We start from the raw sequence: 26,832 nt of genomic DNA, 5'->3' as shown, positions 1-26,832 counted from the left end.
ATTAAATGGTAGGTTGATTTGCTGGGTTACTTTGCTCCATCAACGTGGTTACCAGAAAATCTGAATTTTATTTAATTGTTGTTTGCTAAAAAATTGTTTTAAAATGTATAGTAAGAGGCATAACAATTGGCAAAGGAGAAAGATAGATTCAGGGAAATGTGATTTGCACATGGAACTTAAATGTAAATTACATCAAATCCTGAAATTTTTCATCTTTCTTATTATCCCACTTACTTTTAGTGAGTAATCTAATTATCTTCATAATGCAGTCCAAAATATTTAAAACCCTGGGCACCTGATATCTATTGATTTCAAATGGACTACTATGCTTACATATTTAAATAGCAGTTACAACTGTAAATGAAAATCATCAGCTCTAAAATTTTAATCTGATTTATATTTATTTCAGAATATCATTTTGAAATGAAAAAAGATCTAATATAATAAAAGGCTTAGTCCTTAGTCTGTCTGTAACACCCTTGGAGCACTCTGGTTACTGAAACAACCGGAGTGATCCAAGAGCATTACAGACAAGAGGTGGTGGTAGCAGGGATGGAGCAGGGGGGCAAGGCTAGCGCTGCTGGCCTCACCCTCTTCCCCCACCCCAGCCCTGCTCCTTGGAGGTGGCAGCAGTGTTGGGTGCTGGCAGAGGGGGAAAGGAGGGGATGGCAGGGCAAGTTTCTGCTCTCGACCCCTCCACTCCTGCTCCTGTGTGGAGGTGGTGGCACAGGGGTTAGGGTTAGCAAGCTTCCCTCCTGTCCTCGTCCCTGCCTACCCACCCCCCGTCATTCTTGACGGGCAATTTGCTAGTCCTTTAATAATTTGTTATAGGTGATACTGATTTGTTTTATGATGTACACACAATGCATATTTGTTTTTAGTTTGCACATATTGCATATAAACACATACAATATACACATACATAATAAATATGCATTAATTTATAAACATACATATATATGTATGATCACAGAGATATGAGATCATTTATGTATATATGAGATCAATAGTGTTAAATAGCTGTGATTAAGCAGCACATTCTAGGTCTATCACTTTATCAGTGTTGTTCTGAGAATAATTGTACTTAAATTTATGTGTTGGGGCATGGGTCTTCAGTTACTTGGGACTGAAATATTCTCAGAATTTACAGAATCTGCATTAAAGTGCTAGAAAAATAATGTATAAATCTTCCCGTTTGAAATGACTTTATGGTTCATAATTGAACTCTGATCTTTATGTTTGAGCTTTGTCATGATTTAATATTGTCCAAAACAAATTGTCAACCTCCAACTTTATACTGGCCTTCTAGTGTCTTGGTTTTTGAACATTTATTGTCCACATATAGTCCTACCACAGTAATTAAACAACACGGTAATTGGTATTTAAAAGCTATGGTGAGTTGTTGTTAATAATCACAAAACTTACTTTAATAATAAAATAGCCTGAACAACAACTGATCATAAATAAAGCTGGGAACTGAAATAAACTCAATGAGCAAGATATCCTTTTAGCGTTTCTTTTTTTAAAGTTAAACAACAACTTTAAAAGCAAAAAAGAGCTCAAGATAATGTAATCGATAAATTAAATGTAGGAGAAAATGAAAGCAATAAAAAACATCAGAAATGAGAGGAATAGTTACATTAGAATGACTGACCCTTGTTTAACATAATATTAATTATCATATGGATCTGCCTCCTTCCAACTTTTAGTAAGGCTTCTGGCCCATAATCTGGTCTGAGTGGCTACCAGTCCTGCAGTGCTATACCTATCTATCAACAGGTATTTCATTTAGGTTTTACTATGTCCGACTCTTCCACCATTTTCTATGAGGGAGGGAAATGATGTGTTTTCCAGCCTCTCCTTCTTTAGTGAGTTCCTAGAGTGGCTTCATTTAATTCAGTATTGTTATACTTATGAGAAACCAGAAAGCCTAATTTAGAGAGCCAGTAATTTTGACAAGCGTGTTTGCCTCAGTGATTGTTTTTCCTGTTGAAAGACCCATGTGCAGATGTCTTTGCACCCTCCAGTTCTAACTCCTATAGAAGATACTTTAGAGGTTAAAAGTAGTCATTGGTCAGCCCTGCTAAAATTGTTCATTGTTAAAAACTATGTTTTCATACTCAACATTATTTCACCTCATGGAAAAGGATATAGGAATTTAAGTCCTGATTCAGTGCCCACAAGAGTCAGTGGTAATATTTCTATTGAATTCAGTGGCATTGCTTCAAACCCTTACTTGTTTTGCTTTCCAGGACAAATAGGTGGACATAGAAGAGTATATTCCCAAATGACCAAACAAGTGGTAAAATGGTCTTTTATGTTAAGGACCACAGCAGCCAGGCATGTTGATCATAGACTTTTCATCATATCTCAGATTATATTTTATATCCATTGTGAGACGACATGAGAAAAAAAGAGAACTAGTATTCTGGCTGATTTCAAATTCAGTCATCCCCAGTAAAAAGTCATAGTTTATCAAAAGATAGTAGTATCTAAAAAAGCCAGTAGTTTTCCTTTGCTAAGAATGGAAAACAACTCTGGCTACTCAGATACCACTTAGTAATAACTGCTGGCATTTTTTTAATTTTATTGATGACCACTGTAGACCACCAATCTACATTAAATCTCCAAGTTAAAAGGCCTAGGCAAGTTTCCCAGCTGGCATAAATCAGTGTAACTCCACTGACAATCATGCTGTCTTAAGTGAGCTAAGAACCTGGTCCATTTATGGTAAAAGTACTGCAGCATTATTTGTAGCCCTAAATAGTGGTAAGCATAAACATTTTAATTTTTATTTAGTTTATTTTTAAATTACACCCCCCCCCCGCCACACACACACACACACACACACACACACACACACACACACACACACAGGGTGAATAGACAGAAAGTCCCTTTCTTGATCTTAAAAAAGGAACAAAGGAACAAAACAAGCAACCGAACAAACAAAGCCCCTGTTAACTATAAAATTGCTATTAAGATTCATATCTCTCTCTGTCTCTCTCTCTCTCTGTCTCTCTCTCTCTCTCTCAAGCCTTCATTTATTAGTTTTGTCCTATCTTTGTCTTTTCCCTTTTTCCTCTCAACATTTGAGACAGTATAGAGTGGGCAAATTCCTTGACCCCTGCTTTGTCCAAATCCAGCTGTTTCAGAATAGCACTTACAATGATTTGCTTTGGAATGTACTGCCTGCCCTTGCTTTCTCTTTTCAAAAAGCTTTCAGGATCACTTTATTAGACCTCCTACTTCATTCTCCAGAATTTGAGCCCTGCTCATATCTAGAATGTTGTGTTGCTCTGGTGCACTTTCTTGATTTTAATAAAACCATCAAAGGGGAAAAAAGTAAGAGCTTCTTCAGAACTTGGCCCACGTCTCACTGAAATCAATTAAACAAGAACATTCCATATGAGACTGATGCTGGAGCTCTTGTTTAAATTGTTTCTTGAGATGCGGTATTCCCTCCCCTGTTCTGGATCTCTGCAGTCTTTACCTTAGACTCTACAAGCTGTTCATGAAGTGCAGGTCTGTCAAGCTCTAAGCAAAAAGATTGCAAACTTGAAGAGGCTCATTCACCAGAACGAGCAATTTATTGCAGCTGTTATCATTGTTTTATATCTTACAACTTGTGAATGTCCATTCCCTCCTCTTTTGGTGTCTCATTTTATATCCATGTGCAAAACTTTCATAGACACCAGCGTCTTAAATAGAAAGTTTAATGTGTAGATATCAAGGATGTGAAATGTAAACCATACTCCCAAACATATTATGAATATATTGCTCTTCTTAAAAATGCTTGTTGGTTTTTCATACAACAGTATTGACTAACTGTCTGTGTTTGATGTATGGTTTACCAGCCTGATGTAGACTTATGGTTAGAGCTTAACTTGTTAGTTCTGCTTTTGCAGCCAATTCAGAATAACTACAGATGCCCCAAGATATTAAAATTGACTGCTCAAATGGACTCAGTGTGGGAGTTTCATTGGTTTTAAATTGATAACAGCTGAAAGAGTGAATGATTAAAGCTGTATATGGGCATAGTATGCAGCTCCTTTCTACAAGCTCTTCTGAAGAGTGCACTGTATGAGAATTTTCTTTGTTATAATAAAAGATATTTCTGAAAAAAATGTTAGTTTAAATTTTTAAATGATGAACAAAAGCATTTCAGGAGCCTATAGAGGGAATTATTCCTGAGAAACTGGAATAAAGTTTGAGAAGATGAAGTGGGTTTCTATTCAGAGGGGAGCATTTAAAGTTAAATAGCATTCCATAAGGTGGTAATTGTGTCTATTTCCCAGGCATTTGAGTTAAATAAGCTGGATAGGAGATATAAACTGTCATAACAGGAGGTTAGGAGTGTTGTGTACATCTTTTTTTCAAGTCATAAAAAGTGGAGTTCTGAAGGGCTCTATCACAAATAAATCAAAAAGCCTTTTTTGCTTCCTTTATCCCACTGGGGATAATGAAATAATGAAAACAATAACTGAAAATATGTTCTGGTTACTTTCTTCTCATATGTGGATTTAAAATATATATAAATATAGAAGAAGAACGTAAACAATATGTAATTTTTAAAAGTCAATTAAAATATAAAAATGCAAAATTAATAATCCTTACTACTTTTGCAATGCATTGTGCATCTTGACTAATTTTTTTTCATGCCTCTCTGAGAGTTGTATAAATGTCAATTGTAATATCAGACTCAGCATTCCTATTTTATACAGGGGAAAACTAGACAGGGAAATGTATTTGCAATTAAAGTCAAAGGGAGTTTTGACATCTACATAGGAAGTAGACACCTAAATATTTCTTTATAGCTAGCCCTAACTTCATGTTCCTGTACGTTAGTTCTGATGTACTTTTAGCAGGTATGGTAGCTGCTAAACCTCAAAGCTTTAATTGTACCGTAGTTGTTGATGTGTTAGCCCTCTATAAATGTTGCAGTACGTTGCCACTGTCACTGTAACCTACCATTTTACAAACTTCCTAGTACCCTCAAATGAGATACATTTTAACTACTTTTTAATGTAATTAAAATCAGAGAGCATTCCATAGTATGTAAAGAATCTGACAGGTCTTTGCTGTAATTATAAAAACAATTAAGATGTCAAAAAAGGAAACACCAGTACATTTTAATCATAAATCTTTATATACATAATTACCACTGAAGAAAGCTATAAATGTTTTATGAAGAAAACTTAACCAGACTGTACTTTGTCAGAAACATAACCCCAAAATAAGTAACAGGCTGCCCACTAATACATAATTGCCACACATGCATACAACCTTATCAAGTGTCATTTGTTGAACCCAATCCACTGTTTCTTCTGTATCATAACCTATGATTTACTTTAATGGAATGTGGGAATAGAGAAGAAGGGAAGTATCAGAACACAAAGCATATATTTGGCTCTGCTGGCGTGGATCTCCCTTATAATGTGTATAGTGAATCAGCAAGCTTACAACTTTTTTCTTTGAATTAGTAAGAAATCTGTAGATCAGTATATTCAGCAGGGTGCAGGATCTTGGAGTTCTTTTTGTATGTCTACAGCTATTTTTTTCTTTAGGGACAGAATATTACACATCATTGCCTCAAACTATCATTTGAAGTGAACACCTTGAAAAATTGAGTGTTTTAGTAAAGCTACATATCCAAGATGATTTACATTCCTCTCACTATTTTTCAGACACTGAAATTTATTCTTCAAGAGTTGTGAGAACAAAGAAACTAAAAAAAAAAAAGGAATAGTATTGCAATCATCCTTTATTTGGTGAAAAAAATCTGCTTTGTAGAAACGTATGACAACAAAGTCTGTGTCTCAAAAGTTTACAGTGTAAATCTAAATATTGTTCAGTTGATAAGAGCTCCTTTTTAAGTGGGAATTTGTTATTTTTATATTTTTTCTATCTTCTGTTTGATTTTCAATTTAAGTACACATTTAGAAAGTTTGAAATTACCAGAACCCTAAAACCCTAAATCTTAAAGCTCAGGTTAAAAAAAAAAGGGTCAATCTATAACATTTTTCTTGCATACATCATCTGGGAACTGGCTGTTTTCCAAAAATACTAAAAGCACTAACATAGGGTGGCGGGAAGCTATGTGAAGACAGGGAAGAGTAGGATTCTTGGCAGGAATAAGTGTTTGTCTGTTTCTCTCAAGCTGAGATCCTCTTGCTGAGGCCTGCCTGCATTCCAAATGTGTCTTACCTTGCTTCCCCAGTTACCCTTACCCCATTTATTCCCCAGTTTGAGTATTAACAGCAGACAGACTAGCCAAGTCCTTAAAGATAACTGAGGCCCCCTTTAAAACTTAAGATAAGATCCAGAGTGGTTGTGTTGAACCATAGGGAAACAAAACCAGGTGACACTGCAAAGCAGATGATAAAAAAGAAGTTTTGGCTTCCTAGTGAGGAGAGACAGGGCATGTGGTACATTGTGGAAGATGAGCTAGAAATTATTATGGATGATAGTTACTGCACTAGAAGTGAGGGAAACAATATTCATGTTTCATAGGAGTGGAATAAGCTAATGTACTATAAATGAGTTTCTCTGGTTTAAAAACCCATGTGCAAAGGTAACAATGATTATAGTAATGCTTAGGGTGTGGACAGACACAGTGCTGGAGCTGTTCCAAGACTGTTACTGATTGGTAACCAGTTCACAATTATGACCTGGACAAAAGTGTTCACACGTGCACTGCTCATGGTTGTAAGTAGAGCCCTCACCTTTTAGGAATTCCACTGCCACCAAAAGGCCACCAGGGGATGGTAGAGTCCCCAGACTATTATGCCTTCTTGCAGGAACAAAAGGGTTGCCAGACACTGGGGAGCTGTGTGGTCCTCTGCTTGTGGTTCCCAGGAGCCTACATGCTCTGGTCTCCCCCCAGCTGCCCCATGATCCAGCAGCTTTTCAACTTCTGCCTTGAAAGCCAAGCGGTTGATTTCACCTCCCTCCTAAAGACCTGTGCTTCAAGGGGCCAAACTCACTTCGGGCAAGAAGGAGGTGTACAGGGGTTGCCAGGTGCTGGGGGAGCTGTGTGGTTTGCATCCCACTTGTGCCAAATGAAGCTGGAGCTCAGGTCACTAGAAGGTGGTTAAAATTTTGCTCAGGTCACTAGAAGGTGGTTAAAATTGACAGCTCAGCTTTCAAGGCAGGGCTTGAAAAGCCACAGAGCTCTTGGGGCATCCCGAGGTTCATGGAAACCTCAAGCAGGGGCCATGTGGCAGGAGCAGATCCAGCGGAGGTGCAGTGGTGCCAACATACCCCCTTTCAGACCACACTGTGCAAGCAGCAGTTTCCAAAGCAGGTAAGAATATCTGGCCTGTCTTCAACTCCGTCCTCTACAGCGCCTCTGCTCTCCTCCCATTCCCCCCTTCTCCCACCTACTGCTGCTGTCCCCACTGTCCCCAGCTGACTGGGAAGGGTGGGGTGGGCTCCAGCACAGCCACTCCTGGCCTGCTCCAGCTGGAGATAGTGGAGGCAGAGGGTAAGAAGGGGACCAGGAAGAGAGGAGGAACTCACCCACTGCTCCTGACTTTGAGCAGGGTAAAAGCAGCTCTGGAGCCCTCTCCCTGCCCTCAAATCAGCCAGAAACAGCCACAGTTCAACAGGGCTGCAGGGAATGGGAGAGTAGGTGAGGGGCTGCTGAAGATGGGGGGAAGGGAGCAGGTGCTGAAGGAAGGGTGTGAAGTTCTTACCTGATTTGGGGACTTAAGAGCAGTCCCCACTGCTGTTCCCGAGGCATTGTCTGTCCATCCTGTGAGGAAAGTTGGGACCAGAGATTTGGACAGTAGAGTCATGGGTGCATTTCAGAGCAGCCCCTTCCCCTCTGTGTGCTCACGGGGGCCATGTTGTGTTCCCACAACGTTGGGCTTGTTCATAGAATAGTACATAGAATTGACCTAAAATAATAATTTAGTTTCCCCATGTGCTGTTGAAACTTTCCAGACATTTAAGTCAATCTTACATAGCCTGCATGTCCAGACTCTTGGGGTTTAAAGTATATTTAGAACACGAAGTGTTATGTCTGTCCACACCCTTAGTGGTCTGGGATTAATATATATGGTAAAAATGCTTTCCTAATTCTATTGTACTAAGAAACCTATAGAAACTACATAAGTTTTATGAAAGCCCTTTAAACTGATATTCAAAGTGCAGTACCACGTTGAAAAGGTGTGTGGTTGAACAGGGCTGTCTCTTTGGGTAAATTATGATAATCCAGTCACATCATTTGAACATTAAACTGGTCTTATTGATTGGTTTCCCTCCTCGGTTTGATTCATTTAAATCCTAGCTGACAAAGGTCCCATTCCTGAGTTTTCTTTCTATAATTTGTTAAAAATAAAGAGTGGAGATTAGGGGGATGAAGTTAATTTGTAACCTGAGCTTCAACCTAGTTAGGTGATATTTTTCAACACGTACATTTTTAAAAAGCCAAAAGTTTAAAAAGCATCAAGACTTACTTGCTATTTCTATCACAATGTACTTCCTATAAAGAAATACCAAAAATTAGATTCACCATTAGTCCTCTTCACACAGAAAGCACTAGGAGGAGGAAGCTAAGACGATATTGCCAGTAAAAGTCAAAGCTGTCCCTAGTAACAACGCTCTCCTAAATTTTGGCATATTAGACAAGATGCAGTCTCAAAATACTTGTCATTTGGGAACCATAAGTAAAAGACAAGAGTGAGAAAAAATAATAAATTGTGCAGTTTGGTTGCCCTTAAAAACTTTCCAGTGGTGCTTTTACATTCGTTTTCCAGTTGTATGTTGTTACTTAAACTTTGCTATACTTGACATAGGAAATGTCCAGGGAAAACTGAAAATACTGAAGTATTTTGTTTTGTTACTGTTGGCAAATGAACACCACTTAAGAGCAAATATTTACATACTTAACACGTGGAATCCACTGCTTTAGGAGTTTGTTCAATCAAATACTGTGGTTAGATTTATTTTAAAAGGCTGATAATGTCATGTCCGATAATGACAGTGGGCCTAATTACTTGAATTATTGTATGTAATTATTTGAACTGTTATATGTAACCTTCACAAAGCCCAATTTAAAATAATGGTGGATCATGCAAGCAGAATGAAAACAATGACTTAGTAGCATCAGGGCTATTGTGATTTACTTTGTAATGTTTATAATATGAAACAGATACAGGCTTGGGTTTCCAAAGCGGCTTCAGTGTTTATGATGGACTAAACCAGAGCTGTCCAAATTCTAAGTCCCCAAGGGTCACACCCTGGAGGCTGCACAAGGGGAGCTGGCCACATGAGGCAAGGCACAGGCCACAGGCTGCACACCACATGATGTACCGCTGCCCCTGCTGCACCATGTGCCAACACAGGCATGCCCTCAAACACTGCACGGAGATGCCCCCTCACCCCACATTGCTGCACCAGGTGCCTCCGTTCACCCTCGGGTCCCCACGCTGTGCCACGCTGCCACACACCCCAGGAGAAGGAACCCAAAGAATTTGGCTGCTGTTGCAGCAGGAGAAATGTGGGAAGCAGCACCGGGCAAGAGCCATGGGGCCTCAGCTTAACCCCTTGTAGGCTTGGACAGCCCTGGACTAAACAAAGCCTGCAGAGCTGAGGAAGGCTAAAAAGCCAAATCACAATTTGGGGGTTTGAGCTTATCTGTAATTTTCAGTGGTCTAGGTTTATAAATGTATTTGTACCTTATGTTCTGGGACATAAACGAATAATCAGCAAGGGTCAGAAAGGATTTGGTATGTGCTTTTTCTGTCTAACTCCCATAAAGGGATAGTTGGTTTGCAGAGCTTGGAAGATCCAAGATGATTATTGTTAATATAGTGCTTTCATATATTCCTCTTTCTTTTCCTCTCCAGATCAAGTTTTTGGCTCATCGTTGGAGTTAGTGTGTGCACATGAGAATTCCACAGTCCCCCGATTTGTAAGACTTTGTATAGGAGCTGTTGAAAAAAGAGGTGAGTAACTTAATATTTAGCACTGTTTTTCATTCCTGTATTTACAATTTTACAGCTCCACTTGATTTGCCAGAGAATGTATGCAGTTCAATTTATATTATAGTGTAGTACCTAGCTATATCAGCATCTATTATTTTCTTTTTATTACTTTTTTTACAATGAAGATATTAATAAAACTCAGCAATGCTCATTTTTCTCTATATTTTGCCTGTTTGACATGCTGTTGATTTAATCTCAAACATTCTGTGAGCAAGCCAATGCTAAAGCATTAATAAAATGTCAGTAATTACAATGCTACAACCCTCATAACATTCATGTTTTGAATCCTTGGTGGATGTTATGCCAGTACATGTTTTGGTAAGTCCTCCAGCATTACCCAACCAAAACAAATGCCATAAAACTTGTAAGCATTTCTGCTTGTGGTTGCCTGATTTCACTGGTATCATGTAAAGCCATACTGTTATACCAAACTTAGAATGAGTTTTTATTTCTGTTTTTAGGCCTATTTATTTAATCGCTGGTTTTCACAGCAAAATTAAATTTAATATATGTAACACACTTCTTTCTTCCTCTTTTTTCCCCTGTCTTTCCTCATAGTATCTTAAAGTTTCTCCTCTCCCTCAAGGTCATTTTCCTGGAAGGTACATACAGTAAATATAGAATCTTAAAATATATCATATAAAAATTTGAGGCTTCATCACCATCTGTTACAAGTTTACAACTTGTTCTAGGGATCTGGGGAAACATATATCTTACAAAAGACAGAGAAGTTTTCTAAATAAGCCTGCATGAACCTATTGTCAGTCTTATATACTAGAATCTAAAAAAAAAAGAGAAAAAGATTTTAGACAGTTAACTGCAAAGGAAAAAGCTATTTTAGTTCCACTGTTGTTACCTGGTTTACTGTGAAAGGTGCAATAAAATTGGCCTTGAGTTTCAGACTCCTGGAAATTCATGCTTTAATTATGTAGCAAGGATAACATTGGGAATACTGTTATTCCCAGAGTGGTAGGTAGGCAGAACATGAGAGAATGACAAAGTGGATATTGTGGGTAAGGGAAGATACTGGAAAAGGTTTTGGAAGAAAAGAGAACAACCATCTGAGAGGGATAAAGATAAAGGAGTATAAGTGGTTTGTGTGACTGTTACATTAGAAGAAAACAGGAAGAAAAAAGAGAGAAACAATATGAAAGGGAAAAAACCAAAACCTAAAAGGAATTTTAAAAATCAGCTATATTTACACAGATTCACAGAAGTTTAGGGCTGGAAGGGACCTTGTGAGATGATCGGTTCCAGCCCCCTGCTCTGGGCAAGAAAGACTGCTGGGGTCAAATAACCCCAGCAAGGTGTGCGTCCAGTCTCCTTTTGAAAATCTCCAGGGTAGGTGCTTGCACCACCCCAGCTCACAAAACATACATTATTGAAACCCCCAAAGCTTGTAAAATGTGTTTGGCATAATGTTCTCTTCCACACTTGGCATAGGCTCATCCAAAGGGGCCCTCATGTTTGCAGGGGTTTGAGGATACTGGGGCTCCTGACAGATGTTACAGTTAGAACGTGATTAACTGATCGGGGCTCCCAGACAGGGGAGTGCAGGGAACCAAGCTTCCTACTTGCCAGTGCAGAGGGAGCCTGGATTGGTCTCCCCATGCACCAACAATGTGGGACAGTGGGATCTGATGTGGGTTCCCCCAGTCACACCTCCTGACATGCATGTGTGGCATGTTAGAAAGCACAATTGTTGGGATCCCACATCAGATCCCATCATGCCTTTACTTTTAACATCTGTCAAGATGAGGCAGGCCAGAGGAGCCTTTACTTGATTTTGTGCTTTCTATAATCCAGGCAGTTTCAGTACCCAATTAATTCTCCCTTCCTTTCACCCCCTCCCCACCCCATGTAAGGATTCCCAGGCTGACTTAAATTATAGCAGACTCACCTAAGTTGCCAAAAGACTGCTATCTAGGGTATTCCAGGGGATAGGCTAGTCTCAGTATAGTCCTTCCCTGATAGAGTGCAACAGGCTCTTTCATACACCTCAGTACACATTAGGAAAAGAGGAGTATTGGGTTGTGTACACAAGATCCATACTTTCCCTATATTGGAGGGCTTTCCTGGAGGTCCTTGTGGTCCCTTTACAACTCTTTTTTGATACAAGGCTAGAACAAAGTGGCTACAAAAGTAGCCAGATTTGGGCCCAAAGACAAAAGTCTTTGGATCTTAGTGAAAATTGAATAGTACAATAAATGATAAATGTATTTTTAGATATGCATTTACATGCCCATTCTGTATCTTATTATGCATGTGAATTGGTATTGTATACCATTTGTTGCAACAGTATATGTATAAGCATATAAAGTTCCCAAGTAAGATCTCACTTCAGTGCCAACAAAACCAAACCCCCCCCAAAAAACAACATAAAAGAAAAATGAAAACCAGTATAAATCATTTCTTTGTGCCAGACTCTTAATACTCCAATGTCCATTGTTAATGCTAAATTATAACAGAAAAATCCAAAAAAGTACACAAGATATCTGCATGGATATCAAGTGAATTGATATGGATTAATAGGCAAAGATGTGTCACTGTTTCTGCTGAGCAGTTGATCCTTAAAAGTATTGCATTATTGTTGTTTCATTCGTGTGCTTCTTTCATACTTCGTGTAATTTTCAGAAAATATATCACTTTAGTTATCACAGTATGTAAATAAAAACTAATCAGGGTGGTATGAGATAAAATTTCACTTTATCGCTATATTTATGAGTTTGTATTTGATATACAATTTTTCTATTATCATTTTCTTAGATTAAGATCCTTGCATTTACTCATATTCTATTTACTCAAAGTGTTGTTTTTACTAAGTTCTGGCATAAACTATCTCAGGACAGCAGTAATTTATGTGAAGCTAAGTCCAATGTTTATGCAAGCTTCTGATGACATTTTATACTGGGGTTGGTATTAGGAAGCAGTATGTGGAGGTGCCAAGTCTCCCAGCATGGTTGAGACTCAACAGATCTGAAGCCCTCCTCCTAATGGCCAGATATGCCTCCAGCCAAGATACTCAACTGCAGAGTCATGGGAAATACTTATGTACCAATTATGGGAAAGGCACATTTAATGAAAACTGTATGTTTACTTTCATAGTCTTAGTAAGATGGCCTTAATACTCAGTACAGCTGGCACATTGGCTGTTATGGAAAAGCTTTTTTCTGTAGTTACTTTTTCTGTTTAGAAAATATATCATCTGTATACTGTAACTGTACCAAGAAATGTTACTTACATGCTTCATTTAAGATAAAGCATTATCAAAAAAGCAGATCTTGTGAGTCTAACCCTAGATATTACCAACTTGAATCAAATAGAATCACAGTTTGCTGCATTGCTATGTTCTTATTTTACCAAGGTGCTTGATATATTACTTTTATGACAAATAAAACATTACTTGCTTTTTAGCTTATCATGGGTATGCATAGGAAAAAGTCAAACCACAGAAACAATAAAAAAATCCATCTAGTAAGTTTTCTTATCTCTATTGAATTACATTCCTCAGACAATCCCCAGTAATATTTTGGTAGATTGAGACAGTAGAATAGGTTATGTGCTTTTGGTCAGATTTTTATTTCAGTCATACTAATACAAATATAAATATCTCAGTGGAAATCAGTAGAATTATTCTAGAATTATATTTATGAAGCAAAGGTCATACTTTTGCACTTTGACTATAGGACAGGCTATATGTTTGCCATTTTATTATAGGCGAAAAGGACAGTAATCCTTTTTAATATCCTATTCAGTAAACTTCTCAAATCATAATGCAGTTAACAAGTGTTTGGTTGTCCAAATCCACTGGCCCTCATTGTCATTTCCAATTGTGGAAATAGAACTGGGATGCAGGACATCCTTCTATGCTGCATTAGATATCTTAGCCATTACAGATTTTTAAAGTATTCTTATAAGAATATTAAGTAAAAACATTGTACCCTTTCCTGTGAGCTGTCCATAGACTTAAAGTTTTAAGCATTGTCTTTCTTTCATTTGCTCTTTAATCATTTATAAACTTTTTGCCCTAAAAATATAAGGGCACTGGGATATTTGCTTCCAGCATCAGTTGGGCTAAGTCCCATTTCACCATTTTCTGACTGTGATTTTATTGACTTATATAAGTTCAGTTTTTGGCACTTACATAGCTTTTAGATCCTCTCTCCACCTGTGACAGAATAGAATCACCCAGGTATGCACATACAAGCCAGGCCAGGAGAAGAGGAGGGGAGTTCTCCAACTCATTACCCCAGTGGTCTATTAATTAGGATACACAACCAGGGGCCATGAGGTACGCCTACAACCATGAGGCATGGGGGGTCATGTTTACAGCCAGTGAGGGTGTAAACATTTATCTCCTGTACACCGTGCAATAATCCCCCCTAGCCTTCTTTTCAAAGCTGACCTACTGACTCTGTGAGAGGTGAGACAGAGATTTTCCTGGGGCAAAATGAGATTCTAACTGTGCAATCTTTGCCAGAAAAAAGGTGTGAGTAGGCTCACCACCCATGGGAAGACCTAGAAAAATCAGTGCCTTAGAGCGGTGGCTCCCAACCTTTTCTTGCTGTGACGCTAAATCCAGGTTGCAACCCCTGCCCCATCCCTGCCACCAACTCATGTCCAACGGTGCCAACAGAGCCCAGGTTGGGCTGGGATCATGGCAGGCAGCAGCAGTGAAAGCCACATAGACCATACGCTAGGAGAGCCCTGCAGGTGAGAGAGGCAGAGTGAGGGGCGACCCTGATTTGGGTCATGCCCTGAGCTTGAGAGCCACTGCCTTAGAAGACACAAACAGATGTTGTTTTTGTTATGGGATCAGCTCTTCCAGGATGTGTCCCAGCACAGCTGATCTCATTTATTGGCAGGTATAGTTGTCGCCCTCAAGAGTGGTAGGGCCCAATCCTGTGGGACAATGACGTAGGTTGCCTGGCCCTGTCCTGGGGATGTCCACGAGGTTACTTTGCTCTGTAACATGAAATGTGCACCTGTGACTTCTGTTGTAGAGGTGCACACGGATGCCATTGGGTTCCCATGCTTTGCAGCATTAAATGTGTACCCAGAATCTGCTGCAAGGGAATACCGGGGCACACATCTACAGGCACTGAGCAGGGAACCCCATGTTTGGATCATGAAATATGTTTCCTGGAATCACCTTCTCAGGACAGGTAGAGAGCACAACAGCCCTGGGCCATGGGGATTGCACTGTAATTGAACAAATATCCTGGGGATAGGGCCCAATAAACTGTGACCAGGTATCATTACACAAACATTTAAGGGATTTGGAGCATGACAAGGGGTAAGGATGGAAGGGGCTTGCAACATGGCCTACCATAACAATTTTTATGGTTGCATAAGAGCGAGTTCTGTTTTCACCTATAGACTCATAATGCTTTTCTTTCCAGCTACAGGCAGGGGGGAAGAATAATATTCTTTTCCGTGGAACTTCCTTTTGTTAACTTGGACAACTGTTTTGGCCAGGACCTCTTTAGGATGGGGCCGGGGTTCTTCCTATTTCCTATCCCTTTCCATCTCTTACCTGCCCACTTGTTTACAGCAGGGAGGATCAGGCAGGAAGCTTTAGTCATAGTCTGAGCAGGGAAGTAAGGGAAGCCTGGAACAATTGAAGCCTCAGAGTATACCATAATTCACAGACTTCACAATCTTGCCAAGGGTGGGACTCTCATTTCAAGTAATTTTATCTCTATGCCAGATATTATTTCCAGGCATTTCTTGAATCATGTATTTATTTTGTTATCTGTGACCCCCTTTAAAGACTCACTGGGTGCTTCTACACGAGACACGTAACTTCGCATTAGCACAGTTTACTGTAGAGTAAGCATGTGCATCTACATGTGCACATGCTTACTATGCAGTAAACCTCCCTAATTCTGAGTAAATTTGCTACCTGCAAACGCAAGTAACAAATTTACTCGGGATTAGTTATGGTGCAGTAGCATTCATGTAGGTGCCTGACCGGGAGCAAAATCTGCTCCTGGTCAGCCATCTGCTAGGGGGCAGGAGATAGTCCCTGCCCAGGCTCCTATGTCTCCCTGCCTCAGAAGCAGGGAACTACAAGCCCCCTGCTCCAAGATCACAATCGGGAAGTTGGAGCTGGGAGATCCTTATCTCCCAGAGCCGGTTCCATTACCGTGAGGCTGGGGCTGAGAGACCCTTATCTTCCACCCTGAGCTCTGTGGTGGCGGGGCTCTTGCTGGGAGATAAGGGCCTCCCAGCCTGAGCCCTATGACCACAGAGCTTGGGCTGGGAAATAAGAATCTCCCAGCCCAAGCCCTGTGACCATGGAGCTCAGGCTGAGAGGTATAGATCTCCCAGCACAGCCCTGTGGCCATGGAGCTGGCATTAGGAGTTCACTGCTGGCAAGGGCTGAGCAGCCTGGTCCCTGTCCAGCTTTGAGAGTGTGGTGCTTGGGGAGAACAGGATGGGGAGCTTGTTCCCCACTCAGCTCTGTACTCCTGGAGCTGGGCAGGGAACAAGCCCCCCACCCGGGGGGCGGGCGGGACACCCCCCCCCCCAGCCTTTCCCCCACCTCATCCATGCTCATGAAGCTGAGCGGGGAACAGGGTGGGCAGGGTGGGGGCTGGGACAGGGTGGGCAGGTCACAGCCCCATGCCCCGATTGAGTGATTGAGGCATGGGATTTGGAAAGAGCTGCAGGGGTGGGTTAGGTCCTAGCCCCCTGCCCCAATCTGCTGGTGTGGCATTTAGCAGCAAGCTAGTTGCTAGCTGCCCCGCTGATGGATTAGGGCAGGACAGAGGGCTAGGACCTTCTCCTCCCCTGCAGTTCTTTCCAAGCCCCCGCTCCTGATCACGGACCCAGGGCCAGGAGCTTCCTGCTGCTGGGATAGGGTGACTTTGTCCCTGCCTTAGCAGCAGGCGGCCCTGTGCTCCCTGCCAGCCCAAGCCAGCCCAGGGGGAGCCTGGAGTTCACCCTGGTGGTGGCAGGGGCCCATTGCAGGGGTGAAAGAAACTTGCTGTAAAGAGCAGCAAATCTGTTCCCTAATCCCTGCATTTGTAGATGCCTGCCCGAAAGCACTTACTCCAGAGTAACCTACATCAAAGTAAATTTAGGCTGGATCAAATGCATGTGTAAATGTGCCCACTGTCTGTTTTTAACAGGTATGAAACAGAAGTCATTAAAAAAAAATTGAAACATCGCTCTTTCATACCTAACAAAATACCAGCCCACTGTCTTTTCATAACAACATTTTACCATGTGAAAGCAATCTCAGATTAAAGTGTTTTCTAGAGTTTATAATTTCTGTGTGTGTCTCATGGCAACGTAAATGAGCACACTGAAAAATTTAGTCCTTACTGTAATCATGTTTTTTGTGCATCTAGTATATTTTGGATTTTATAAAAAATTGGTACAGATTGTCCAGGGAAATTCAGCTTCATTTAGCTTGGCATACAGCTCCTGAAACATGGTTTAGACAGATCTTTCTTATTATTATTTTGAAATCCAAGTTCCTATGACCAAATAAGTCTAAATTACCTTAAAATGATACCATCTACTCCCTAATTGATGATTACAGGTATAGGTTTCATTGTAAAGTGGACATTTCAGATGTTATTTTTTCCCTCTTTTTTTGGAGCACAGGATGCTGTGACAAGAATGATACACAAAATTACATATTTGACTCAGTGCCTAAAAGCCACCCTGGGATCCATAACCTTCCTTGAAGATTTAAGAAAGACCTTTAGTCCACTTCTGAGAAGGTTCTTAGCTCAGAAAGCTTTATCTCTCAACTTTACTTCTTAGCAGCTGTTATGTTTTTTTGCTGTCGTTTGTTTGACAGGATCCAGTTATAGGTTCCGATGTCTGTTTAAAGAAACAAGGAGGTTGTTGGCTTTAAAATTCCCTTACTGCTTGTGTGTTCAACATTTTCCCAGGCTTTTCTGCATAGTTTGCCAAGCAAAGGGACTGACCTTTTGTAGCAAACACTTTTTCATTTCTAAATGCTCACTTTGATTTTTGTCCCATTTTATGCTCATTCCAAATTGTTTACAACCCACTAAAAATGACTGTGAATTATATGTTTGTGTAATGAATTCCTTTTGTGGTTGGAGTGGAATGTTTACTTTGAACAATTAGTTATCTTTGGGTAGATTATAATGACCTGAAAAAAGAATGACTAAAATTATTATGGTACCTTAACTATTTCCTTTTGTTATCTTCTATGTTAGTCTAGCATGTTATTTACTGAGCTTCATTGCTCTAAGCTGCATTGATCAAATAATGTTAAGCAGGAGTAGTGACAACTTGCCTGTTAGTATGTCTGCTCAGATTTGTGGGGGATTCTGTTAGGTCAGGGACGCTCAACCTTTGGCCCACAGGCCAGATCCGGCCCATGGAGCCTCCCCATGGATCCAGCAGTTTGACAGAGGGGAGCGACATCAGCATTAATTGCTGCTGCCTTGCTGCCAAATTTCCAAACCAGTGGAAAGTCCTGTGGTCCTGATAACCCAACATGTAGCCAGATTCAGTGTATGGGATTGGGGTGGCATGTGGCTGGATCCGGCACACAGCAGGGGGCCCACGTGTGGAGGCAGGCTGGAACACAGGGTTGGGTGGCATGCTCCTGAATCCAGTGCTCAGCCAGAGCTGGCACATGGGGTCAGGCCAACACAGAGGATTGGGCCAAAGTGTGGGGTCACACCCGTGGACCAACCCCCACACTTCTCATCTGCCCAGGAGGTTGGTCACCACTATATTTTATTATGGCTAGGGACACAGACAAGACTTTTTAAATGACTAAATATATGTAACTTTATATATGTACTTCCATTTTGGGGGCTCACCAAAAAAGCTACTTTTCAAAAAGTTCTGAGGAGCTGCCACGTGAAAATCAAGCTTTAGGGCATCAAATGTAACGTCCCCCAAAGCGGAGGCACTAGCAGCTTTTTTCCCTGTTTAAAACAGCATTCTGTTTGGGTGGAGTATCATTACATAAACACAAACGAAAAAATCCTTAATCTTGCTATTTGCAGTGACTGAGGAAGAAAATTATTTGGTAAGGACAAAGATATTCCCTCTTGAGAGTGAGAAACAATGAAGATGAAAACAACAGTTGAAACTGTACCTTCCCACAGTGCTTTGATGTCCCTCTCAAAGCTGGTTGTATCGTTTTCATCCACTTTTAACTGACAGGCCTTCCAAGCAGACAAACCTGCTAAAATCTCCACTTCTTAAAAGAAATTAATATAAAATAACTGATAGGCCCTTAGCTGCTACCGAAAGGGCAGCTGGGTTTCTGGGGATAAGATATGTAGGGGAGGTTTTAAGTAAGCTAAGAGGGAAAGAATTTAGAAGGTGGCAAACACTAAATATATCTAGAATAGTTTTATTCATTTAGTAGGAAGTATCTTTTATAGTAGAAGAATATATACTAGGAGACTTTATTCTTTTTTATGAATATATTAAATTAATGAGCCATACCATGTGCACAGTAAATCAACCCATGTGTGCATTAATGGGCCACTGATGAGTCTTGGTTGAAGGCCTACTGTCACTGCATCTAAGATATACACCAGGGTTTGGCAAAATGTAGCCCACAGGCCAGATCTGGCCCACCAAGGGATTTTACCCAGCCCAAGGAAGGTCTTTCAGCTCCACACAGTCCAGGGATGGGAGGCAGCTTGAGCTGTGGCACATGTGCTTAGTCCTGCCACCCCCAGGCACACAACAGGGCTGGGGCAGTGTGGCAGCTGGCACTTGTGGCTCCTTCCAGCTGCTGCCACTAGTGTTGCCACTACTGCTGGACCCAGCTCTGCTGCCCAGGCATCCTGGCAAGTGTACCCCACACCCACTTCTGGAGAGCAACAGATGAAGCAGGTGTGGGGGGTCTCCATGGAGATCAGCTTGGGACTTATGTTAGCAGGTCCCACTTGGCAAGGTTGGTGGGATGGGGCCATGGGCTGCTGGGTGGGGAGCAGCATCCAAGAGTGGGGCATGTGGCCAGGACAGGGCTGGGGCTGAGGCCAGGACCTTGGGGTGAGGACAGCATAGGGCTGGGGCCAGGGGCAAAGTTACAATCTGCTGCCCCTGGCAGGGACAATCATGTCCCTGTGACAGGCGCTGGTTCCACAGACAGGGGCGTGCTGGGAGTGGATTGTAGCTCTGGCCCTATGCTGTCATCACTCCATGATTCTAGCCCCAGCCCTGGCCCTGGCCCTGCCTGCCCATGCTGCTCCCAGCCACCACTCCCCATCCACCTGCAGCCCCACCCCATGCACCCTACCCCTAGGGGTCCTGGGCTGATTTCCATGGAGACCCAGAGGCCAGGATCAGAATCACCAGGTGTGACAGTATGGGTCCTGGCCTAGGACAAAGCCACTTAGGGAATTTTGGTGAGCTTTAGTGAGCAGGTAGGGGAGGGGTGCTGACCTGGCACAGCAGAGCAGTGCAGGAAAGAAGGGTGGTGCTGACCTAACCTGTAACAGCTCACCAAAATTCCCTAAGTAGCCCTCCAGCCCAAATAATTGCCCTCCCCTGATATACACCAAGAGCTTACAAATGCACAACATTTTATGGCTTACTGATATATACTGTATTATGCTATATTAATAAACTTCTACCCAGAGACCTAGTGACCCATAGAATATTGGGTTACAGAATCATTTTTTAAATCTTTGACTTCTCAGAAAGATACTGATCCAGCTCCTGAGAAGAGCCAAGGAACACTAAAAGTAATTAAAGAAAAGATGCTTGAAGCCATTTTTGTGCTTCCCTTCAACTACATCTGTCCTTGTCCTTGTTTCTTGGCTAGTTCCCAGCACAGTTAGAGCAGCTCAATCTGATAATGTTGTAATGGCAACATTTTGACACCTGGTAACTAGGTCTGGATTCTCCAGTGCCCCTGTCTGTGTGCAAAATTCCTCTAAGGTAGTATCTGGGCCTTGAGCTACAACTGAGTAGCTACTTCGCTTCTTGTTTCTCTTGCATATCCTTACTGCTGCAAGCTTTCCTTCCCTATACACAGGACATTATCTACAAGTAACATACAGTTCATATTCTGTGAATTCATTAATTGACTTTTGGTATTTTTTCCTCTATTAACAATTTTCCCCTAACATTTACCCCTTCTCCCAGATGTACAAATGCTTCATTGCTTACTTTGATATAATTTTACATACCGTTTCCAGTTGCTTTAGAATTCAGTACCCTGAAGGTGCAGAGATCATATTGCTCCACTAAATGATCTGAGCTCCCAGTTCTGCTAATTTTGTACTGTTCATTCTTTCCCACTTTGGGATAATCTATTATACTTGAATCCAGGCACGCACTAAAAGCTAATACTTCCATGAAGAATGTGCAATTTGTACTGTTTAACTTGTGACAAGATTCCTGAAGTCTTTTATGATTCTATCTTGTTCCAAGGAGATTTCTGCTCCCTACTTTTATAAGCACTGAGTGAAAAAAATGGAAACAAAACAAATGGATAAAAAAAAATAATTACATGCTGAAAAATATATCCCACAGTTCAGCAGATAAACCCTTTTTTTCCAGGGAATATTTGTGAACCAAAGAAAAATGTTTCTGAGGGCATTGAACTATGTTTACTTTAAAGTGGCCATCAACCATAAATTTAAATGTACAGTTGAATACAATATAAACCTAACCAAGTTCAGAGAAAATCCATCGCAAGTTTTGATTTAAAATGCTGTTTTTGACTTTTGAGTAGAAATTAAGAGCAGTTGAATTTAGTACAAGTACATTGGCAAGGTTTCCTCAACCAGTTCTGTCTTTAGACTCATGCAATCCCACTATAGCCACCTTTCTTAGAGCAAGAGCCAGTTAATAGTGTTGTGCAAGGTCCAACTTAGAATTGGCTCTGGAGAGTTTTCACTCTGGGGCCTCTGTGTCTGCTAGAAAGCCACATTCAGAGTTAGAATGAAACCAAGAAGTGTCAACAGGAAACATCAAGGAAGAGCATAAAAGACAAATTATAGAAAAGAGGGAAACAACAGAATAGAGGATAGTAGAAAAAAGAAGAAAAATGTATTTTAGATTTGAAAATGCATAGGAAGTATGCCAGTTAAAAAAATTAAACATGAACAGTACTGGAAACAAGACAAGCTTTTGAACAAGTTCCATCTTCGTTATAGTTACCTGATAACTGTTTCATTGAGTAATCTGTTCCAGAAAAATGTATCCCCTGCTATGAAACAAAAAAAAAGGATTTGTGCCTTAAGCCTTGCCAGTAACACCAAGCAGACAATGTGTGCAACATAGTAACATGTGGGATGCCAGGGCCAAATTCATACCTTGTGCAATTTTATTGCTTTCATTGGAATTGAAACAGGAATAGATTTGGCCCTTAACTCCCCCCTCCCCGCCATCCTGCCCCTCCCCAAGCATTGTAAAGTGGATCTATTAGCAAGCATTAATAGAAGTTTATCTTCAGAGTTATTTACCAAAAAGACAGCTTTTTGGTAAATAACATTGTTGATATAAAAATAAAATTGGTCATAAAAATTCTTCTAAAAACTAAAATGATTTAGTTTGAGCACATACAACATAAATTATTAATGAAATTGATCATATTTACATGTTAGAACCAGGAGTATAAAGAACATAAAATACACGTAATGACTACTTCTCAAGCTTATCTTATGCCAGTGCAAAAATGAAGGTCCTGACATACCACCTAATTAGAATCAGATGCAGGGGCTTTGAGGACATCCACATTCCAGCCATAACAGCGTAAAAATAATACACAATTTTCTGTCTTCACAGTCAACAGTCTCCAAACTGTAAGACATGGTCTATTGGTGGCAGTATCATTTATGCCACCATAGCTATGGGCCTGTCAGTGTTTCTATTGCAATTCTCTATATTCCAGACTTAATAGGACAGCCATTAAATACACACTTTGAGCTAGCACTTGGCAGCATCATTCTTAGCTTGGAAGGAAATGTTTACAAAAAAAAAAAAAATCCATGAAGTTGCTTGGCTGGAGGGGGGAAGAGTTAATGGTTTCAGGTTCTTTTTGTGTCCCTGTTCCTCAAAATTGGCTTATGATTTTTAAATAAAATTATGTAGACAATGATTCCAGCAATTACTCTTTAAGTAGACAAATAGTTTTCTTCTATTTTGGAAAAATAAATATTATAATACATAGGATAATATTTTAAAAGAAGCATTACTGCAATCCAAGGTAATTTTTTTAAAGTTTTACTGTGTATATACAGTACTATTTCCTTTTTGCTGCTTACAGTTTGAGAGAGAAAATAATGGTGCTGGTAGTTTTATTACTGCAATTATTTGCTAGAGCTGTTTATGTTTATATATATATATATATATATAGATATATATTATATATATATATATATATATATATTTTGTTATATCATATTATTTATGTTTAATATATGTCACCCAAATGACAGAAAATTCACCCACAGATAACTCCAGAGGCAAAGGGGAAGCCAGATTAGGGACGGGTTAAAATTAGGCCTTTGAGCTGGCTTTAATGTCCTTCTATAAAGGATTTGTGTAACTCGGTTTAAATTATGAAATCATTATATTGCTTAGAGCTAATAATCTGGTAAGTAAGAAGGTCACATATTGGTTATGGCAAACTGCCAAATTAGCATGTCTTTTTAAAGACTCCCAAATGATACATATCCTTTAATAGATTTCTTAAACTCAGTGATTCTACAGCAGGGTGCCACAGCAAACCTGAGGTACCTTGAGATCCATTCAAGAGTGTCATGGTGTGCCATGCAGTGTTAGCACTGTTAGGTATACAAACATGATTCACAAGAAAAACCCAGCGATTTCAAATAGGAATCCATGGTGTTAAAAATATTCTGCTGTGTTGTGAGCTTTTCAAGGTTCTTGCAACAGAAAATTTGTTCTGTTATTTTTTGCAGACAAAAAAACAAGTGAAAATTAAGAGCTGGTATTAGGGGGTGTGCAAAACGGGTTGTATTCAATTTGGATTCGGATTTGGCCTGAATCAGGGATAGTGATTCAATTCGTTGATTCAGATCACTGACACTGATTCGATTTAGCCAAATCTGAATCTGAAGATTCAATGCTGTTTTGAAGAATCAGTGATTCAGCCATAGACACCGCTTTAAATGCTTTTTCTACATACCTCAAGGTACCAGATGCAGCTCATGAATGCAGCAATGCTGGAGTAGATGGAGCATCCCACAGGAGCTCAGCTCCCCCCACCCCTCGTGTCCTCAGTGGTGAACCTGGAAATGGACTGGAAGTACTTCTGGTCCACTTCTGGATCTGCCAGGGAGCGCGCAGGGGGTCGTCCCCCCCCGTGCCTCCCTGGCTCAGTGATCAGCCATGGAGGGACCCCAGGCGCTCCCTTGGACCCAGGAGGCACTAATCACCAAGTCAGGGGAGTTGGGGGGGGGGGGGGGGGCGAATGCGCCCAGGCAGGGGAGTTGGGGGGGGGGGGCGGGCAGCATGCTCCCCGGCAGACCTGGAAGCGGACCGGAAGGGCTTCTGGTCCACTTGTGGGTCTGCTGCCAAGCACACTGGGGAACTCCCTTCACTTCTGTGAGACGCTCCATGTGCCCCAGCATCTCAGCATTCACGAGCTGCCTGGTACCTTGAGGTATGTAGAAAAAACATTTAAAACTGTGTCTATGTCTGAATCGCTGAATCTTTCCGAATCTCTCCAAATTGATTCGAAGGGTTCTAATTCGATTTGGATAGATTAAAGGGTCTCCTGATTTGATTCAGATTCGGAGATTCAGCCATTGAATCAGGCCAAATCTCCACCAAATTGAATCAGGGACCGAAACTTCGCACAGCCTTAGCTGGCATTTTCTGAGGGGTACTTTGAGTCTAATGAGAGAGATCTTGAGTGTAAAAAGATTGAGAAGCAGTGCTTTAGCTTAAGCATTATTCTTGCACACTATTGGTCCAATAAAAGGTTTTAAAGAATCTGTAATATAATTATATGGTGAAACAATTGATATTTGATTTTAGGCACAGAACTTCACTGACTTGAGTGGAGCTGTGTGCATATACGCAGGAGCAAAATATGGCCTTTTTTAAAATAACATATCATAAATGTACTTTTATACTCTGACCTGATCTATTCAGGGACCCATCTACACATTACACTTTTAATCATGACTTCAGTGGCCTGGCTACAAATTCAATCAATTAATGACATGATAGAAAGAGTAATAAGCTAACATTTTTGTAATAACTTTGTAGCTGCTTCCCTACCATTCCATTAATTGAATGTATAGCTAGATGCCCCTATGGCTGGGAATCCCATCAAGGGATTGGCGCTCCCAGCTGTGGGAGGACCATTTGCACCCTTGAGCCTGGGAGCTCACAGGACTCCCAGCCATGATGAGCCACATGCACCCTTGCAACCAGGAGGTTGTAGCTGCCGTTATCTCTCAGCCATGGGTAGGCTTCATGTTAACCTGCAGCTGAGAGGTAGCATTAGTTGCAGTATCCCTGCTGTGGGGACCTCTGTGGTGCCCCTGCAGCTGGGAGCCCAAGTCAACTGATTGGACTCCCAGCTGCAAGAGTGCATGGTGCACCCCTGTGGCTGGGAGTTCTGTCAGCTGGCCCAGGCTCCCAGTCAGGGGAACTTACTTCTTGCATGTGTGGCATGGCAAGAGGCATGATTGTGTGGATCACATATTAGATCCCATTGTGCTTTTAACGGCATATGTACAGGAGCCCTCAGAAAGAGGTAGTTAGCCGTGTTAGTCTGAAGTCAGGCAGAAGGCAGTCTAGAGATGCACCATAGGCACCTGCTACATATTACATATATTATGCAATTAACTGATTAATCATGCAATAAATTTAGACCAGCCAGACTTGCAAAGTAAGACGCATCATCAATGCAAAGTAATTCACACAATTAATCGGTTAATCCCACAAGAAATTTAGACCAGCAACATATGCAAAGTAATTATCACATGGTAAGAATGACTATCCAGCTATAGAAAGAGCCAACCAGCTATAAAGTTAGTGCTTGATGTTAACTGTATAGCTGGTTTCTATCCAGCTGTAATAATTTGAACATGTAGCAGGGCTTTTCTAGACTAAATCAGAGATGTACTGCGTAAACTTTCATAAGCAGTAGCTCACTTCATTAGATGCTATGAAGGTGCTGTAGGAAGCAAAGTTTCCAAATAGAAAACAGTGATTAGAAGAAGGGTAGGAAAGTGGGAAGAAAAAGCAGGGGGGACTGCAGAGAGAAACAACAAGGATAGGAGAGAGAAAAAAGCATTGAAGGACCCATTGAGGGATAAAAGCTAATCCAGGTAGTAGGATAAGAATCTGTTTAGATCATGCTGAATATAATCCCCAATTTCTTGTTCCATAGTTTTGCATTCAAGTTTTTTTTAAGTTTTGTCATCTAAGAACAGCTTCTCTGAAGTCTGCACTGGGATGTCTAAGCAGGTTCTGCCACAGATGGGATCTCCCGGTGTCAACCCTCCCCCACAGTCTCTGCGCTCTTTGCAGAGCGCGGTGCCGCATACCACACGTCCAAGCTCATCTGGACATGCCCATTATACATTTCCTCCTCATGCCTTGGAAGACTTATTCCATTGTCTAATAGATTTTACCATTAGAAAATATTTCTTATTTTCATCCTACATTTTCAGTTGGCTATTCCATAATTTCATTCCATACATCAGACCCAAAGCAGCAAAACAGTTAAGCAAATGCTGAACTTTAAAGATCTAAGAAGTCCCACTGAAGTCAATAAAAGTGTGTTCTTAAAGTTAAGCAAATGCTTAAGTGTTCTGTTGAATCAAGGCCTCCTAATGCCCTAAATTTGGATCAAAAATTTGTTTCTTTCAGGGTAAAAGGCACACAG

General features: G+C 40.8%; 1 protein-coding gene across 3 annotated transcripts in view; it reads left to right on the top strand.

The window, feature by feature from the left end:
• Positions 1 to 26,832, top strand: part of ARHGAP15 (Rho GTPase activating protein 15) — a 509,509-nt gene that overhangs the window by 292,388 nt on the left and 190,289 nt on the right. For all 3 annotated transcript variants that reach the window (XM_006021329.3, XM_006021328.3, XM_025201252.1), the window contains one exon: positions 9,855 to 9,953. In XM_006021329.3, the coding sequence (XP_006021391.1) occupies positions 9,855 to 9,953 (99 nt within the window). The remainder of the gene's footprint in view (positions 1 to 9,854; positions 9,954 to 26,832) is intronic.

This window comes from Alligator sinensis, unplaced genomic scaffold, assembly GCF_000455745.1.
Source record: "Alligator sinensis unplaced genomic scaffold, ASM45574v1 scaffold693_1, whole genome shotgun sequence".
Classification (NCBI taxonomy): Eukaryota; Metazoa; Chordata; order Crocodylia; family Alligatoridae; genus Alligator; species Alligator sinensis.
Note: the sequence above shows the minus strand (reverse complement) of the source record. Positions and strands in the feature narration are given on the sequence as shown.